Source organism: Caretta caretta, chromosome 8 (genome assembly GCF_965140235.1).
Source record: "Caretta caretta isolate rCarCar2 chromosome 8, rCarCar1.hap1, whole genome shotgun sequence".
Classification (NCBI taxonomy): Eukaryota; Metazoa; Chordata; order Testudines; family Cheloniidae; genus Caretta; species Caretta caretta.
In genome coordinates, this window is record NC_134213.1 from 83,392,196 (window position 1) to 83,411,324 (window position 19,129).

A 19,129-nucleotide genomic window follows, 5' to 3' on the forward strand; every position below is an offset into this window, starting at 1 on the left:
CCAGAGCTGGCTCTTGCAGCCTGTTTTTACTGTGCTGTGTGATTCTGCAGACATTGACACGTGTCACCTCTGATGCAGCTGCATTGTCAGCTCTCTGAGCACAACAGGGAGGAATTGATCCGCCGCTTTCATTAGGTGGCAGGAGTAGACTATTGGCATAAAAAAATAATACTTAAAAAAAAAAAAGGAATAGGAGAGCGTTGTGCCTGGAGACCCAGCCTGCTGTTCAGTGGTCATTTAAATTATTGAATGGGACTGAAATAAAAGCCACTTTTTTTTCTTTTGTCCCCCTTATCCAGATGAGCCATCTGAATTGAATGTTGATTTGTATTTTCTTTTATCCACTCCGCTTGTTAGGAAGAATATTTCACTTCAGATTCCACTCTTCAAGGTTCTACTCACTCTCGGCATGGAGCATTGCTGTCATGTCCTTATCTAAAACTGAAGAGCAGGAAAAGCAAACAAAGCCCCCCTGGGTGACACATGTTTTATTGAGGTGTTCCACATGAAGTGCAATTGTGTGCTTTACAGTGCACGCAGCATGGCAAGAGTCTTCAAGAGGAAGAGAGCACCATCAAATGAATACAAATTCACCTTTCAAATAGGGGAGATTGAGAGCTCTCAGACTTTCACACAGTGTGGACCTCATTATAATAGAGATCATCTCATAGGCCATCTCTCCATTTGCAGTCAGGCAGGCCACCTCCTCTCATTCACAATCCCATAACAACCCTGTGGTAGCTACAGCTATTGCTGACATGAAAAAGAAACGTTAGGAGCATACATAAGGTATTTTTAGTTGTATTTTAATGTTATTAAACAGCTAGAAATAAAGAGCAAGCACCAGAGGTAAGATCCTCATCTCTGTGTGAGCCCCCTTACACCAAGTAAAAGGGCTGGAGAGGTGTAAAGAGACTTTAAAAGCCCCACATCTGGGTGGAGGAGGATTCTCCCGGTCATGGAGCAGCCCAGGATTGGGAAGGCACAAAGGTGGCTTAAAGCCACCTCAGCCCCCCTCTCATTCTGAGCCTCTGAAAGGTGCAATACAGAATCTCATCCCACGTTACTAGTACCAAATCCAAGTGCCCATGGACCACCAGCAGTCCATAGACCACATCTTAGGAACCTCTGTACCGAATATTACTATGTAAATAAAGTTCTGATGATCTGGGGAAAGCAGTGATTCTAGCAATAATGCAGTTGCAGCAAGTTGCGGATGTCTTATTCAGGTGACTCTCAGCGCCTCTCTTCAACGGCATTGTTAATATATGTCACACAAGAATTTACATTTCATGGCATACTTTCCCTGGTGTTTATTATTTTTAATGATAAAAAAGAGAGAATGAAGTAACCATTTAGTAACAAGTATCCCAAGTGTGTCTTTTCTAGGCTATGTAAAATTTTGAAAATTAAAAAGAAGACCATAATTTCCAAACATGGGAGCCAAAAGCTAAGCAATTAAATCCATAGCTAGGCACCAAACTAAGTGGCCCCATTTTCCAATGTGCTTACATGCACAGATCCCACTGCTTTCAATGATTGGTGCAGGCAGATGTGCAGCACCTCTGAAAATCAAGCCACATATTTAAGAGCCTAAGTATGAACAGAGGGGCCTAAACGTTTGCACCCAACTTTGAAAATGTTGGTCTACATTTCTCTGCAGCCTTTATAGAGCTTGACAATCTCACTAGCAGGATGACTGCTGTAAATATCTGTGAAGTAATTTGCAAGGTAGGATGTTTATTGCTAAGTACATGCCACAAGATGTAATTCAGATTTTTTCCTCAGAAGTGCTTATTGAGACAACATTCCCCTTCATGTTTATTCTTCAGGTCTAAGACATATGCTGTTACACGAAATCTTGAAGACTTAGCTGCCACTAAGATGACGCCGGTTCTTCTACCTGAGGCAGTGCCTGACATAATGAAGCTGTCCTTCGATTCAGGTTCCGCATCAGGCGAGAGTGATAAAATAAGGGTAACACATATTGGATTTTGAACACTCCTTTTGTTTTTTTGATCAGTGTAAGATTATCTCCTTTATCCAGAAGTGAATTTTGTATTAATGGTTTCTGACTGGTGTTATTTTTTTCAAAATGAGTCAAGTACAACATTGAGGCAAAAATAACCCAATAGTAAAGAAATCTGGAATTTAATCACAGTGTCAGGCTAAAATAATTGTTTTTAGAAACTATAGCATTTTGTTGAATAATTAATTTTAGCATTTCCTATGGGAAAGGCCCACAACCCTTTAAATGCATTATAACTCTCATGTAGCCTTCCTGTAAATTAGCAGGGGGGTCACAAAATGTTCCACAAGGCAATGGCTGGATTATTCAACAGGTAGAAATGAAATATGATGTTGAGGAATGGGGCATTTCTGATTCAGGATGAATGTCTGTTTTTGTGACAAGTCAAATGACTGAATATAATTCCATTTTGGGGACACAGTTTTCAGTAAGGGCTTCCTATTCCAGCGTCTTCATGATGCTCTAGTAACGTATAGGAGGCACAATGGCCCTAAGGAGAATTTCTCCAGTGTAAGAGCAACACAGGATGGTGTACACAGCACTGTACTGAACCCCTCACAGCCTCTGCCAGAGGGGTATGTTGGCAATTGGCTCCTGGGTGGGATGGGGATCCAAAGGAGAGTGGCCATAGTGCTTTGCTGTGAAAAAGCCTATAGGCAATCATAGGGAGGCTGCTATAAGTACTTCTGGGGGAATTCTGCACCAAAAAATAAAAAATTCTGCACCGGATATTTTAAAATTCTGCATATTTTATTTGTCAAAATAACACAGTATAATCACACCAGTTTCAATTATTTTTGGTCATTTATTTCAAAATACCTTTAGCAAGTATGTCTATAACAGACAACAGCAAAAGATTCAGAAAATGTTTTTTGACAAAGAGATTACTTACTACGCATACAGACACTCCCCAGCTTACGCAATCATTCCGTTCTGGAAAGCCTTGTGTAACTCGAATTTTGCATAAGTCAGAAACGTACACCCATACGTTACACAAAAATTTCCGCGACTCGAAAATCCTATTTCTGGCTTATGGAGCTTTTTCTGTAAGTGCAAATTTGTGTAAGTCGGCTCTTTTGTAACCTGGGGAGCGTCTGTATTATTACTCTGAGTATTAATTCATTTAAACTACAATACAGAACCATATTTCCTGCACCCCTCAGAAGCAGTGCAAAGGCTGGAAGGAGCCAGGGGTAACGGAGGATCTGAGTGAGAGGAAAATAATTGCTGAGATAAAATAATTGCCTGGGTGTGAACTTAGAGGGTTGTTGGGTATGGGTGGGAAAAGTATGGAACAGGGGGTTTTTTGGAGGGGAGGGGAGAGGGACTGTTAGGGATCTTCCCCCATATACATCCTGGTTGACCCCTAACCTCTCCCATTCATTCAGGCACATGTGTCCCCCCACTTCCACTCAGATACCCACTCTCCCCATCTCCACGTGGCTCTTCACCCCCATCCCGTCCCCATGTGTCTCTGTGCCCCCACTCAGACACCCTATGTCCCTATGTAGCTCTGCACCCCCTTCCCCATCACCATGTGGCTCTGCACCTCCCTTTCCTCTGTGGCCATGTGCCTCCATTCCCATTCAGCCCCCGCCCCAGTCGATCCTTCCCCACTAGCCCTTATGATCCCCTGTCTGACCCCACCAGCGCCCACACTGTCTGTCTCCTCATAGCCCCTGTCTCCTGACTTGGCCCTCTGTGAAGAAGGCTCTGCAGGCTCTTTCTCTTCCCTAGCTGGCTGGGAGCTGCTGCTGTGTTCTATCGCCACAGCGCACTCTGGTGGGAAAAAGGCAGAACTGCAGAAGTTATTTTCTTCTGGGAGTTACTGTTGTGTTCTATCGCCACAGCACTCTCTGGTGGACAAAAGGCAGAACTGCAGCAACTTTTCAGCCGAAGCTTTTTTAAGCACAAAAAAATTAAAAATATGCATGACTCATTAGTTATGCATGCATGCAGTGGCGCAGAATTCCCCCAGGAGTATATAAGATAGAGCAGCCCCTGTGGCACTAAAACAAGTTGAATCCTCCTAGTCTGTGCCTCTCCGCTGAGTCTGTGGAGAGCTGCAGCACAGAATCTGGCCCTGACTGTTGAACTGCCACTAAATGAACCGTAACTAAATGATGACCCTAACTTGAACAATTCGCAGCATAGTCGGAATTTACCTACAAAAGAAAGAGTTACCATTAAAAGCTCTATTTTTAGAGTATGCCTCTGATGACTGAGGAATCTTGTCAGGCAGTCCACAAAAATGTGAAGTATTTACTCATTTCTGAAAAAGTAAAATTGGTTGTAACCCTTTTACTACATTTAAAGAGGCACTGTGTACCTGGCTGGTGGAAACTCATGGTTCTCTCTCTTTAGGTGTTAGTTTCATTGCTCAGGGAAACCATAAATCTCATTGCACAGATTTAGTTCCAACCTCTTAACTGTAATTCAGTGGGTCCTTTGGAACCATTGATTGCCATATATGGAATGCTTAGGGGAAGCATCCACTTTGGCCATCTAGGAGATCTTTGTGGCTTTCTTAGCTGATGAAACTTGTAGTCCTTACTAGGCCCTTATGAAGGCAAAAGCCCCATTGACTTGAGTAAGGGCTCCACAATTTGGCTCAATGTTTATGGTAGGACAGAATTCCATACTATACATTTCTTTTTGTCTAGCATTTCTACAGTCATTATAGGGTTACCGAGATACTGGGATTCAGTGAACACAGCTTGACTCACTGAGCAAACAAAGCAAAATAAAATAATTAGCACATTTAGGTGGAACTCCATTTTCCAGTCTTAAACCCTTCTATTCTAACTAGATACCCTAAACATGAGATAACATGGCCTACTTGACCATGATATGACATGGCCAATTTGACCAGCTGACAACAGGGTCATTCCATATCAGACCACCAGAATCTCAAGCAAATCGATTAATCACCTTATAAAACATACAGGAATCTATTCTTAAAACAGGAGATTTAACAATTTGTTTATATTTTTTATTATCAGCGTCAGAGAATCTAACATTGACATGTGTTTATTACACAATAGGGTAGACTGTCTTCAGAAATCATTTCAACAGGAAGCATCTATTCAGCTGGACAATCATCCCAACAGAAAGTATCATCTGTTCGTTCCATGTGCTTCAATGCAAGTACATTTGGAGTTGAATTTTGCGCAGAAATAAAAAGTGTGAATGCTGCATTTATCAGAAAGGCTCCTCTCTATTATCTGGTTGGGGAGAATGCTTTTAAACTTACCTGCAAACCAGGTAAATACTATTGTCTTGAGAGAAACTAATAAATATTTGTCTTTCTATCTGAGGCACTTTCATGACCCCTATTACCTTAGTATCTCAGCACCTTACAATATTTAATATATTTATCATCACAACACCCCAGAGAGACTAAATGACTAGCCCATGGTCATACATGAAATCTGAAGCAGAGGAAGATATTGAACAAAGATTTCCCAAGTCCCAGGCTAGTGGCATGAACTCTGGACAATCCTTTAAATGTCCAGCGGCAAGCTCAATATCTAATTAATTAATATATAAACACAGAAATTCATGTTAATTTGTCAAGACCCATATGGCAACAAATGTGTAATTCTCTTATCACAGCTGTTGCCAAGTAAGGCACCGCCAATAAACTCTGGTCAAAAAAGCAATTTATTCCAGTGATCTGGATGTGCTGACTGGATTATCTGCAATTTTTTATTTACTTGAAATGAATCTAGTGTCATGCTCAACACTGAAAAATGTATGTAAGTTCAATTTGCATGACACACTATCAAAGTCACTAAATACCAAAAATAGCCATTTTCACCAAATGCAAATAGACCTGCAAAAAAATGTTGCTTTATCTCCCACATACAATATAAAAGCCGAAATTGGCACATTCTGGGCTATTGTAATCCTCTCCTGCTATTAATAACAATAACCAGTAACAGTGATAATAATTGCCATGTCATGTCAGTCCATACAGAGTCATCAATTGAGAAAATACAAGTAACAATTCAAGCAGGTGCTCAGGCTGCTGCAAAAATGGTGCGTTTGGTAACATTTGAAGACCCAGAAACTGAACTAGCTTCCGGCAAAGAGGCAATTCAAAAAATGAAGAAAATCCTTGATGATCCCACAGTCCAGACCCAGGTACTTATATAATATATACACTTCTAGACTTGCAGGGGACAATATACACATACTTGGTAAACTCTTAATAGCAAATAAAGTGACAATAACAAGGCAAACTTAGTACTTTAGATAGTGTAGGAAATAACATCATACCGTATTAACTTCAGTCATGCGTAATTCTGTCCACCATACCTCCTACACATTCTCGTCTAAATGTGTTGGTTTAGAGAACCATCCCGTGTGGACATCACTAAAATATATTATAAACAGAGATGAAGTCTCTATTGGGGGACTCAACCTTGCTTTGTGGAGGACAGCAGAAAGACTTCTTTCTCTCAGCAGAGCATTTTACTTAAAAACTTCCGCCAGCGAACAGAATAATAATTGTCTTTCTCTGCTCCTGTCTTCGACTAGGGAAAATCACTCCGAATCCGAAAAGACAGAAAATCGTCATCCAGCTCCAGCAGCTCCAGCAGCTCCAGCTCCTCCAGCAGCAACAGTAGCTCCAGCTCATCCAGCAGCGATGCTCAGCCTAAGGCCACAAAGATAAATCTGAAGAAGAAGGATGCAGCTTCCTTTGACTCTTCATTGGGCCCATCAAGCAAGAAACAGCAGAAGGGGCATCAAGGATATAAGCAGAAAGGGTCCCACAGCAAAGGGCGTTCTAAAACCAAAGGGAAGACGTTATCTCCATTTGGGAAAAGCAGCAGCAGCAGCAGCAGCAGCAGCAGCAGCAGCAGCGAAGCCATCTCCGGCGGACCCAGCAGCAGCAGCAGCAGCAGCGAAAGTGCTGATAAAACTCGCTATGATGCCAAGAAGCGTTCCAAGGAGTCGTATCCAAAAGAGGAGAAGAAACATGCGAAGTCTAAATACGCCAGTCGCAGCAGCTATGACTCCTCTGCAGACTGGGTAACCATTTTTAATGTATCCCAGGTGACTGTGGCGTGGCGGTTGTTGTATCATTGCCGGCAATAATTTGTTTTGGAATTTTGCAGGAAAAGCACGTTCCAGAAATGTACCGACTCGTCTTCAAGTCCCATTCGGTAGGTCCAATATTTAAGTGTTCTCTTTAATGATCATTACACTGAGAAGTGAAGCAGGTATTAGAGCAAACGCATATGGCTCCGTGCTAGGAATCATAGAATCATAGAATCTCAGGGTTGGAAGGGACCTCAGGAGGTCATCTAGTCCAACCCCCTGCTCAAAGCAGGACCGATCCCCAACTAAATCATCCCAGCCAGGGCTTTGTCAAGCCTGACCTTAAAAACTTCTAGGGAAGGAGATTCCACCACCTCCCTAGGTAACACATTCCAGTGTTTCACCACCCTCTTAGTGAAAAAGTTTTTCCTAATATCCAACCTAAATCTCCCCCACTGCAACTTGAGACCATTACTCTTTGTTCTGTCATCTGCTACCACTGAGAACAGTCTAGAGCCATCCTCTTTGGAACCCCCTTTCAGGTAGTTGAAAGCAGCTATCAAATCCCTCCTCATTCTTCTGTTCCGTAGACTAAACAATCCCAGTTCCCTCAGCCTCTCCTCATAAGTCATGTGCTCCAGCCCCCTAATCATTTTTGTTGAATACTATTATCTTGAGAGGAAGATTGACAATAGATGCTGATTTTGCACTGACACAGCGAGTGAGAAAAATTCAGAGAGAAGAGGGAAAATATTCACATAGTGTTCATTGATCTTTGCCCAAGTTCCCAGGAAAGTCACCTGGAGGTGTATGAGGGAGAAAATGATGCAGAACTTTGTGAGCAGCTTGTTCAAGCCATATATGTAGGTGCAACGTCAACAGCCAGAACTTCGTAGTGGTGAAAGAGAAGAACTATCGGTAAAGGTGGGAGTGCATCAGGGATCAGCATTGAGCCCTTTCTTATTTATCCTCTTCCTGGATACCCTTACAAGGAACATACAAAAGAAGGAGGCACTTTGGTGCATGTTGTTTCTACGCAGTGAGGAGAAAGATAGTCTAGAAGAAGATCTTTATAAATAGAGAGATGTGTAGGAGAGACATGCACTCAAAATAAGCAAAGGAAAAACAATATATGGTATGTCACTTTACTAATGTGACCACTGAAGAATTATCCCTACAACTAGGGATAACAAAATAATACGATATTTTAGCATGGATGAGCTATGTGCAGAATTCTTAGACAATCAACAACCGTAATAAGAGCTTGCCACCTGCCTAGACGTTACCAGAAGGCAGATTCTGTGTGCATCACAGCTGAGGTGAGTTCTAAGGAGGCCCTGAAACGAGGAGGATAATGTGATGGCTTTATGGACTCTTCCTGTAAACTTCTTGTTATTAGGGCTGGTCACAAAATAGGAAAATTGTTCTGTGAAATTTGTAATGAAAAAATCCTGCTCTTATTTGTACAAATAAAACGCTTTTAACCGGCTCTAGTTTTATAATGATCCGTTACACGGCTTCGGTGCCTCTGTGTGACGTAATAGCTGATTACTGCCGCAAGAGCTTCCAGTTAGGAGAGGGAGTTTTCAGGATAAGAGCTGGGTTTGGCCAGATACCTGTCCCACCGTCTTTTACCTATTTCTCTTTTCCAGACTCCAGGTCAGGTGTCGTCAAGCAGCTCATCATCATCATCTTCTTCATCTTCATCTTCATCTTCCCCTCCGTCAGGCAGCAGCAGCAGCAGCTCCAGAGACAGCAGCAGCAGAAACAGCAGCAGCAGCAGCAGCAGCAGCAGCAGCAGCGATTCTAGCTTTGCACACGAGGTGAAATTTTCTCTTTGCCTAGGAACTAGACCGCGTAAGAGGAGTTGTTGACCTTGCCTCTGCCTCCAGCCATTAACCCCAATGAGTCGTTAACTCCCCAGAAAATGCCCGACAGGGAGATCTTTTTTGAAACCAGAAATGATTTCTTTCCTGTGAAAAATTGTGACCAACGATGTTAAAAGTTCCTTTCTTGATTAAATGTTTCAATATTTTTTTTTGAGTCTTCAGGAGTCAAAAACGTTCAAAGAAAAGTTTCATTTTTGGGTGGCTAGAAATGGAAAGATTTTCAATTTTTTAATGGAAACTCCAAAATTGAAATTTGTGGGGAAAATTGCCATGTCATTGATAGGGTATTTTCCGTCACAAAGTGTTTTGACAGAAAATTTTCAACCAGCTCTACTGAAAAACACAACTTAGGCATGTGTCCTATATAATTTACATATTCAGTGAGAACTATGAAAAAACCCACCTGTACATTTAAATGTTAAATCCTAGTCTTGCTGTCTGGAGTAGAGCCACAGAAGTCATCAGTGTACGTCCAGTGTAACAGAGACAAAATCTGGCCATGTGCTCGTAAAACGGATCCATTACTTTTAGGGAGATACAAATATTTCCTTAAGCACTGGTTAGCTCACTAACGTTCACTATCCGTACTGTGGTATTCTGAATCCATTCCAAGTAAATGTATCTTAATAATAGCATACCAGCCTGGCGCAACTACATAGTGAAATATCCAAAGGATTCATAATATTGTGTGAATACTGCAATTAATAAGGAACTCACAACTCTCATTATGTCTCAAAGGAGTTGCTTCTGAATGAATATATTGCTGTGGTAATAATATCCAATAAGTGTTCTAGAAATCTATTAAATATTAAAAATAATACACAAAATCTTAATAAGTCCATTGATATGTCTTAAGTGAGCCGTGGATCTTGTGTCAAGACAACTGCATCTTTTAAAATTCTTTATTCTACTGAGATAAAAAAGGAGAATAACCCACCAAAATTACACTGAATTAACAATAAGAATCGGGAACTATGTTCATTCTCAACCAGCCCAGGCTCTGTACTGCTGTACTGGAATCAGTTCAGTACAAAATGAATCCAATGTTCACCATTGACTATACATGTGCAGTTAAGCATGGCCACTTTTGTTTTGTTTTTCAGCCCAATTTCCTGGGAGATGTACTTCCACCTGGACTCACCATTGTGGCTCGGGCAGTTAGGAGTGACAACAAAAATCAAGGTTACCAAGCCACAGCATATATTAACTCTGCTGCTGCCAAAGTCGATATGCAAGTGGTTGTGGTTCAGCTTGCTGAAACTAACTGGAAAGCATGTGCTGATTCTGTAGTATTGCCTCTCAAAGCACAGGTAAAGATAGAACTGGCTCAACCAAGTTAGAGCTTTAAAAGGCCTGAGGCTATCAAATAACCAGATGGGTATGCTGATTAGAGATGGTCAAACAAGGAAAACAAATTTTCCTGGCATTTTTCACAAATTTTGAATTTTTGAATAAAAGTCAACCTCTCTTTATAAGCCTTCTGAAAAACAGGAAAATAAATTTGTGAAAATTTTCAAAATTTGTTTGCAAAATATTTGTAGCTAAATTTTGAAAAGCTGAAAATGTTTGACCAGCTCAAGTACCAATTTACACCAACTGAGGATCTGGCTCATTCCTTTCTTTATATGTGCATTTCAGATGACTGCCACTTCAAGTATTGTATGATGCATAGCTGTCATGTTGGTCCAAGGATATTAGAGAGACAAGGTGTTCCATCTTGCCTTTGGCTATGCTGCTCAGAGTACCTTTCTCAGAGTTGAAGAAAAGCTCTGTGTGGCTCAGAAGCTTGTCTTTTACACCAGAAATTGGTCCAATACAAAATTTTACCTCACCCACCTTGCCACTTCAAGGACATTTTGTTTCCTTCTTTCCATATAAGATAGGTGCTGAAGTGATGTTGGGTGGTGAGTTGATGCCTGAAAGCATTGGAATTAGGGCACTGTGTTTGCAGTTTCTATTTTCAAGCCTCTCTGTACAGCAATGCCCACGTGCCCCAGTCATGGAAGCCTTCATTTGCAGAGCTATGTACATGTATAGTGATCTCCAGACTTCTGCATTTTGTGGCTGCAGTTTCAAAGTTTCATCAGAATTGTCAGTAGTGAAAATTGTTTATCTTTGCAGAACCAGACATTTTTGTAAAAGTGAAATTTCTAGAAGAGTACACCATGTCTTTTTTAAATATACAGATTGATGATGAATTTGCAAAATGTAATGAATCTCAGCAAAATGTCACACTGCAGAATTCTAGTTCATGTTTCAGTGCAAGTTTCCGAACATTCAAAATGGGAACATTCAGCCTTGCCTACCACACTTACCGTTCACCCCCATATTCCTCCAGATGTAGCCATAACTCCTCCACAAGTATATTTTAGTGAATGAGTTAGGAGCATTGAAGACTTCACTGAAGTTGCATAAAAAGATCATGTATTTTGATATGATGACAGATTTTTTTGTAATATGATTTCATTTCCAAAATTCTAATGACTTTTTCTGTTCCTCATAAAGGCCAGGTTCAGGTGGGGCAAGGAATGCCGGGACTACAAAATTGAAGCAAGAGCTTCCACAGGCCAAATTTCAAGGAATCCAGCCATACAGGTGAAGATAGCTTGGACAAAACTTCCATCCTGGATAAGGAGGACAACTATAACGTATGCAGTTATTTGTTGTGTTGTTCTTGTTACGTTGGTTGGTGTTATGAAGGTTCTGAGTATGTCACATCTTGTTTATCTCTAGAGCTATGGAATTTGTTCCTGGAATAGCACTCGTGATGGGCTTCTCAGAAGTGTATCAGAAAAATCCTTCTCGGGAGGTTGTATTAAGAGCAGTTGCAACTTCACCGCGGACAATTAATACAGTCATAAAGGCTCCTGGGGTATGTGGGACTTTTGTTTGTTTGTTTGTTTTTCCAAATATACTTTCTACTTGTAATACATCTAAGCTAATTCTGAGAAAGGAAAAATGCAGACCCTTCCCTCCTACACAAGCTACCATAGATCCTGAATACACAGGGCTTGATCCTGTAGTGTGCCATAAAGCACAAGATAAAAAAAGTGATCAGCATGACCGGAAGTCCTTGGGAACCTGATGCTTTCATAATGAAAGAGACACCAACTGCACAGAACCAACTCACTCCAGCCTGCAGAGTAATGCCCAAAGGGGAAGACTTTAGCCAAATCTTTCATTTCTATGCAGAGGGTGGCACTAAAGTTGATATCTCCTCAGATATGCCCATCCTGCCCACACACTTTGCTTGTTATTATCCTGGGCTCTCAGGAGTATGGTGTAGGTGACTTACAAAGGATACATTGAGGAAGACTATGGCTAATGCTTAACCTTACTTGCACCTATATGCTGCCTGGTGCTGGAGTCCAACAGCCCAGGGCTTCTTGCAGTCCATTACTCACGGATTTGCAGGATCAAACCTTGGAATTCCCAAATGAAGCACTCCTCTGAACAAACAAGAAGGGCTATGTTTTCACAGCAGCCTGCACAGATGTAGTCTGCAGACTCCAACTGATTAATTGGTCTTTGTCCACTAAATCCCTGTGCATCTTTATGAAAAATGTCCCCTAGTGAGTCTGGCTTAAATTAATAACAGCTTGGCTTTCCATAAAGGAAGTAAGTGTGTCCTTAACCTACCCTTGTACTTCAATTTTCCAGGGGTTTTTCATATGTGATAAGGAGGGAGTGGTGTATAACCTGTTTATCTATGTATATTTAATGTGTCTTTCACTATGGTATGTGAGCTCAACCAAAATCACATCAAACCAGCTTTCATTCTCTAAGACTGGCAGCTAGCGCATGCTCTTCACATGTTCCCTGTGCCTTATGTGGGACAGCATAAGGCACAGGGAACTTATTGCTCAGTCACCCTGTGGTGTGGTGGTTTCTTTGGTTTGGTTTTTCGTTTTAAGGAAGACACTTAACAATACCATAAACATCACCTGTGCATCTTAATTCCCTATGTCTTTAAATGATCATTCAAAGATAATCTCTCAAAAATATATACAAATGATAATAAAATAAAAGATAATGAGCTTATAAAAATGTATATGTTAGGTTTGGGTGCCTACAGTGTCCTGGGAAGACTGTAATAACTCCAGTTATACAAATACATATTTAGGGAATTTTTAACAAGGGGGGGGTCTTTTTTTCTGTATGATTGACCAAATTGTATGACTAAACATAGCCTAAAGCATTTTCATTACTTCTTTTTCAGCTAACCCTTTACTATGAGGCTTTCCCACTTCCATTTGCATTGCCTGTGAGCCCAGCTCCAGCTTCTCAGGCTCAAGAAGTGACTGCTTGGAATTTCCTTCCAGAAATATCTTCACTGATAGCTAAAGAAGATCAATGTAAATGTTAATTCAGTACTGTTCTAGTATCTGATAAATGAGCAATGATTATTTGTAGTAGTTAACACTTGGCCCCTCCAGTGACTCTGTCTCCCGTCAGCTTTGGGCTTTGTCTTTCCCAGCAGTGTTCTTCTGGGGAAACTTGGTAACCCTTACCTTTACGCTTACCCCAACCATAGGCGATGCCTTCTCAGCAGTTGTTGGAAGAGGGGCGTAGGGAATTCAGGTCTATATACATGCTTAGGAATGCATGGGTTTCACACAGAGATCCCAAGTGGCTACAAGCACTGTAAGCCCTGTTCTTTGTCCCTTCCAAGAGTCTGTCATACCCACCACAAGAGGGATGACATGGTGGATATAGGGCAGGGACATGAGTTTTCCAATCCTATTTATTTTCCTTAGAAGGGGGATTTCATGATTTTTAGTGGGACTGGGTCTGTCTAATTCTAATGATACTTATTACAAACAGTGGCAAAATTTGGAGAGATGCTACTAGTTTTTGTCATGGGTTCAGCTTTTAGCTTCTCAGGAATATGATAGTAACAGTGTCTTTAAAATTAGACTATCACTAGATGGTTTGTTTTCAGCTGCTTATCAGAATAAGTGATGGATACACAGCAGTATAATTCTACATAGATTGATCATTTTATGTTGCTGCCATGCCTTTCTTAAGTATGTATACTTAGGCTGAGATCTTGAACGCTGCCAAGGAGTTTTGGCTGTCCAATTCCCATTGATTTTAATGGGAACTGACCATTCAGGCCTCTTGGGCAGCTTTCAAAATCTCCCTGACAATCTCGACAGCACAGTTGTATCTGCCATTTATTTTTATTGTTATTTTTCAGCCACATGTGAAGTGAAGGAAGAAAACTTCAAAACATTTGACAAAGTGAAGTACAGATGTTCATTCAGTAAAGACTGCAACCTCGTGGTAGCTCAAGACTGCACTGCTCACCCCAAATTCATCGTCATGACGAGAAAAGTCGATCCCCGCTCTTCCTCCAGGGAGGTGTACATCAATATTAGTTCATCGTAAGTGTAATAATTCTTGAGTCGCTGTATATAATTTTAGGCAATTCGTTTAAATTTTATTGCATTGGGGAAAATGCTGGGTACTTTTTAAATCATAATACCAGCAATCCTCTTCTGCCTTCCAGCCTCTCTCTTCAATTTCTCAGGTAATGCTTATCAACAGCCCCCACACAGCTACCTCCTTGGCTTCTCATTTTGAGGAAAGTGTTGAACCAGAGCCCTAAACCCAAGCGGTGTTGAACTTTGGGGGCATATTCAAAATCTGGATGCTGAAGTTGGGGCTGTGTCTGTGTTGGTCATTTACATCAATGTTCCCACAGTTAAACATGTTTGTTTTCTTCTTTCAAGAAGCATCAGACTCTATCTTTCTGCGTCTTCCTCTATCCTCGTGTCATATAATGATGGACCAGTGTTAACACGCAGCAAGGTGTATCAAAATAAAAGAGGTACAGTGTGTTACCCACCTTTCCAGGAATTATTTAGAAATTACATATTTACAGGAACATAGAATCATAGAATTGTAGGATTGGAAGGGTCCTCGAGAGGTCATCTAGTCTAGCCCCCTGCACTCATGGCAGGACTAAGTATTATCTAGACCAAAATATTTGACAAGCTTACTGAGGACTTCTAGATGTAAAAAATAATTCAATACTAAGAAAAGCTGTGGGCCTGATACTCCTGTGACTTATTTTGGTTTTACATACATGACTTCAACTGACATACCGTTAATTTTCACTAATAAGTGAATCCGGCCCATTATTATATTGATTTGTATTGTGTGCTTGCCACTGTAAAGCATAAGGATTAATCTTCTTACTGAAATGTGAAGCATTTTGCATTCAAAGCTGCTTGAATATGTTGGTACTTGTTTATATGTAGGTGCAATGCCATGATGATGAACATCATAGAGGAAGCTAGATATTTAGGACCAGATCTTCAGCTGGTGTAAATCAGGCTAGCTCTGTTGACTAGACAGAAAAGTCAATGGTATCTATATAGATTTAGAGAAGAAGCATTTTGCAAATAAAAAGAAAAAACTCTTATTTCTGACCTTACTTCTCCACAAAAAATGTATTTAGTAAATAGTAAATTAATAATGATTTACATTATCCCTGAGATTAGATCATTTCATTTCAAAATTAGAGGAACGTCATAAACGGTCGCATCTTTTTACAGAAAACATTAAAATTTATAGAAATGAAACAACAGTTGTAGTAGAAGCTCCAGACCAAGGGCTGGCGAATGTGACTTTTGATGGCTCGACACTTAAGGTACTTCTGAATCTGTGATATTACTAGCTTTCTTCTCTTTTACACCTTGGCACTGTAATGGGCCAACACATCGGCATCGACAGCAAAAATGTGTTATGTTTATAGGTTACTGTTGTTTCATGGATGAGAGGAAGGACCTGTGGTATTTGTGGAAATAATGATGGACAAAAGCAAAATGAACTACTCGCGCCCAATCATAGGCTGGCACACAGCTGCTCAGCTTTTGTCCATTCATGGGTATTGGTAGAAGAAACCTGCGCCGAAGGTCAGTAGATTTGAACACAATTTCTACTTAGAGAAAATGTCATTTTTATTTTATTTTCCCCCTAAAAATGCAAAAAATAAAAGAGAAACATTTACCTGTTAATAAAAAGGACCATTGTTATCATTCATTTTCTGTTTATATAACTAATTGTTATTTAGAACTCTCCCAATGAATCTGAAGCGTTGACTACTTTGTGTTCAAGTGAAAGACATCTGTTTCTCACATTCAGTCTACTATTAGAGGCTTGATTCTGCCACATTTACTCATATTAAGTAGTTCCTTACTCTATGACTGGCAAAATCAGACCCAGTCTTGCTCCCACTGAAGTCAGTGGAAGTTTCACCACTGATTTGCTTCGGAGCAGGAGTGTGCACTAAATCAGCTCGCTCTCTGTAGACTTAATTTAATCAAACAAACTACATATGTTATAAACAGCACACAGAGAATTTTAGTACATTGGGCCAGATCTTCAGCTGGGTAAACTGTCATAGCACCCTTGACTTCAATTCCATCTTACCCCATCGGAGGATCTTGATAGAAAGCATGGGTGAGGGGGAGGTGCACAATGGGAAATACTCTTTCTGTATAAGTGCGTCTCCTTGCATGTATTTATAATAATACTACTCTCCCTCCAACAGTGCAGTATTTTTCATTTACTTTGGTCCTGTAAAGACTCTCAATAGAGTCAAATGGGCTTTTTCTATTGATTTCAGTGGCAGCTGGATCATACCCATAAGCATGTCAGGAAACAAGATGGCATCCTGTGAATGTTAATTATCCTTTTAGTGCTGATAATTGCAGCATTATAAAAATCATCCAATACAACAATTGGTCTTGACATCATTAAACACTGCCATAACATATCTACTCACAAACAACTGCCATTTTTCCTAATGCAATTCAGTAGTCCCTATTCTTACACTGTACCTATTCTTAATAGCTTTCAGACCTAAGAGGTGCTATTTCTAAAAGAGTGGACTACAGGATTTCATTTGGGCCATACTGTGCCATCAGTTTTTAAACACAACTCCCTTTTCAAAAATCAGTTTTCCCCACTAACTATGGTCCTGCTCTTGCCACCTTTACTGCTGTGAAAATGGGTCACTGGGGAGTTGTACTTAAAACCTGAGGAGAAAATATGGACTTTTCTTATTGTAAGGAAAGATTAGAGCCTCTGTATTCCTTAGGGTTTAACTACATTTTTCTTTTTCCTCTTAGGGTGTAAACTGCAACACCGCTATGTGAAACTGAAGGGACATCCTGTTATTGATGGAAAGGAATCTACATGTTACTCTGTTGACAGGATACTGCAGTGTATGAGAGGCTGTACTCCAACTGAGAAAACCTCAGTTAAAGTTGGCTTCTCCTGTTTCCCAAAAGGTAGGATTTTTGTTTTGTTTTGTTTTGTTTTACTTTCTTTGTCACATACCAGAGGAGCTCTGTCAAATCAGTTAGTCAAGATATAGCACAGCATCACGCAGACCCCCAACTACCCACCTGGCTTTCAGAGCTGTTATTTCCTAACCCCATTAATATTTTACATAAGCAATTACAATCATGGGTAGCTAGAAGCCAATGTGGATTATTTGGCGGATGGTATTGTCTGAAAAAAATCTTAGCCATGGTAAAAGGGTCAGCAGTGACCAATAAAAATGTGTCATGCCTTCCAGATGTTTCACTGAGTTGTGATAAGCAACAAAAAGTCCTTTAAGTCACATTGCAATCTGCTATTTCATATAGACCAAGATGAGTAAAAAAACTGAAAGTCAGTCACATAATGTGACATGACTACAGTGTGATTAGGCTGCCATGCTCTGCCCATGTGCAATGCATCAACAAAAAACATATTGCTAAATTAATAAATTCAGATTATTTCAGAAAACAGCTTGTTTTTGAAGGTATTTAACTCTCAGACACATCAAATTTTTAAAAAGCATGGACCTAATTCTGTTTTCACTTATATCAACTTGACACTAGTGCAACTCCGTTGTCTACAAAGTAGATACTCTGCATTCACACAAGTTTGAGAGGAGAATCAGGCCTCATGTCTACAGAGTTTCTTCTATTCTGGTGCATTACTTCCAAATCCTTAAATATACAGGAATTGATCACACAACTCACATGTACCATAGAAGTAAACACAATTTACAACAGTACAGCTCTGTTCTGCATGATAAACTTCTGGGCCAGCGCCTCAGTTGGTGTAAACTGACATAGCTCCATAGAACTCAGTTTACACCAGAAGAAGAACCTAGTGTTCTCTGACTGATTTTAAACAATGTTCCTGAAGATCATCATGCTTTGCTCATATTATTAGAATACCCAATGTGCCGAAGCAGTTCACCAAAACATATCTCTTCAGTCTGCATCCCAGCTCACACAACCAATAAGAAAACTAACACAGTGAGCTAATAGCATACGGACAGCACCATGTGATGTGACTAGATGAATCCTTTTAAGAAAAGAAAGGACCCTCAGTGCCAAGCTATCTCTAAAATCTTGTCATATCCGTGTTTCACAGATTTTCTTTTGTGTCCATGTTCCATATCTGTGAAGTGTCATCACCCTAGGCCACTCACTGCTTCCGAATACTACACTATAATAAACTTGTCTCATTCTCACACAAAATGAAAAGAAGAAAATCAGCCAAATCAGTCATCGTAGTCACTGATGCCTGCACAGCAGCTGCTGGTTTCTCTGGTTCATTTATTGAACCTCAGACAAAAGAGCCCACTACCACCTCTGCTTCTTGCTCTTTTATCAAGGGTTTTTTTAATATTATTAATTATTATTATTTTCCTGAGGAGGAGGAAGAAGGTAGAGGATGCCATTGGTGTTCTTCAGTAACATGATTGCTTTTCCTCAGGCTGGGAATCAACAGCATTACAGTGGAACTCTTTAAGAGATGTCCTTTTTTTGTTGTTTTTGTTTGATGAACCAGATGAGTAGCAGGAGAAGCAGGTTCATAAAATGAACACCTATATATGAGGGCAAAATTCTTCTCTCAGATCCACACAGGGAGAACTCAGCTCTGATACTCTGCTCCTCACGAAGTGGGAGCCCACATCACTGACAGCAATGGGAGGCCCACACATGTAGGGTGAGCATAATATCAGGGAAGTTACTGCTGTGCAGAACTGAGGGGAAAATTTTCCCCTATTGCCCTAGACATCTATGGCCAAATACTGCAGTTTATACTTCAGGCAAGTTTGCCTGATGGGCCAGATCCTACAACCTCTGAC

General features: G+C 40.5%; 1 protein-coding gene across 1 annotated transcript in view; it reads left to right on the forward strand.

Moving 5' to 3' along the window:
- LOC125641856 (vitellogenin-1-like) overlaps positions 1 to 19,129 on the forward strand; it is a 44,732-nt gene that overhangs the window by 24,148 nt on the left and 1,455 nt on the right. Inside the window, exons 20-34 of the mRNA XM_048862369.2 lie at positions 1,833 to 1,977; positions 5,074 to 5,293; positions 6,000 to 6,175; positions 6,572 to 7,066; positions 7,153 to 7,200; positions 8,728 to 8,898; positions 10,068 to 10,274; positions 11,470 to 11,612; positions 11,698 to 11,836; positions 13,184 to 13,319; positions 14,165 to 14,351; positions 14,700 to 14,797; positions 15,528 to 15,622; positions 15,728 to 15,887; positions 17,106 to 17,267. Of these exons, the coding sequence (XP_048718326.2) occupies positions 1,833 to 1,977; positions 5,074 to 5,293; positions 6,000 to 6,175; positions 6,572 to 7,066; positions 7,153 to 7,200; positions 8,728 to 8,898; positions 10,068 to 10,274; positions 11,470 to 11,612; positions 11,698 to 11,836; positions 13,184 to 13,319; positions 14,165 to 14,351; positions 14,700 to 14,797; positions 15,528 to 15,622; positions 15,728 to 15,887; positions 17,106 to 17,267 (2,582 nt within the window). The remainder of the gene's footprint in view (positions 1 to 1,832; positions 1,978 to 5,073; positions 5,294 to 5,999; positions 6,176 to 6,571; positions 7,067 to 7,152; positions 7,201 to 8,727; positions 8,899 to 10,067; positions 10,275 to 11,469; positions 11,613 to 11,697; positions 11,837 to 13,183; positions 13,320 to 14,164; positions 14,352 to 14,699; positions 14,798 to 15,527; positions 15,623 to 15,727; positions 15,888 to 17,105; positions 17,268 to 19,129) is intronic.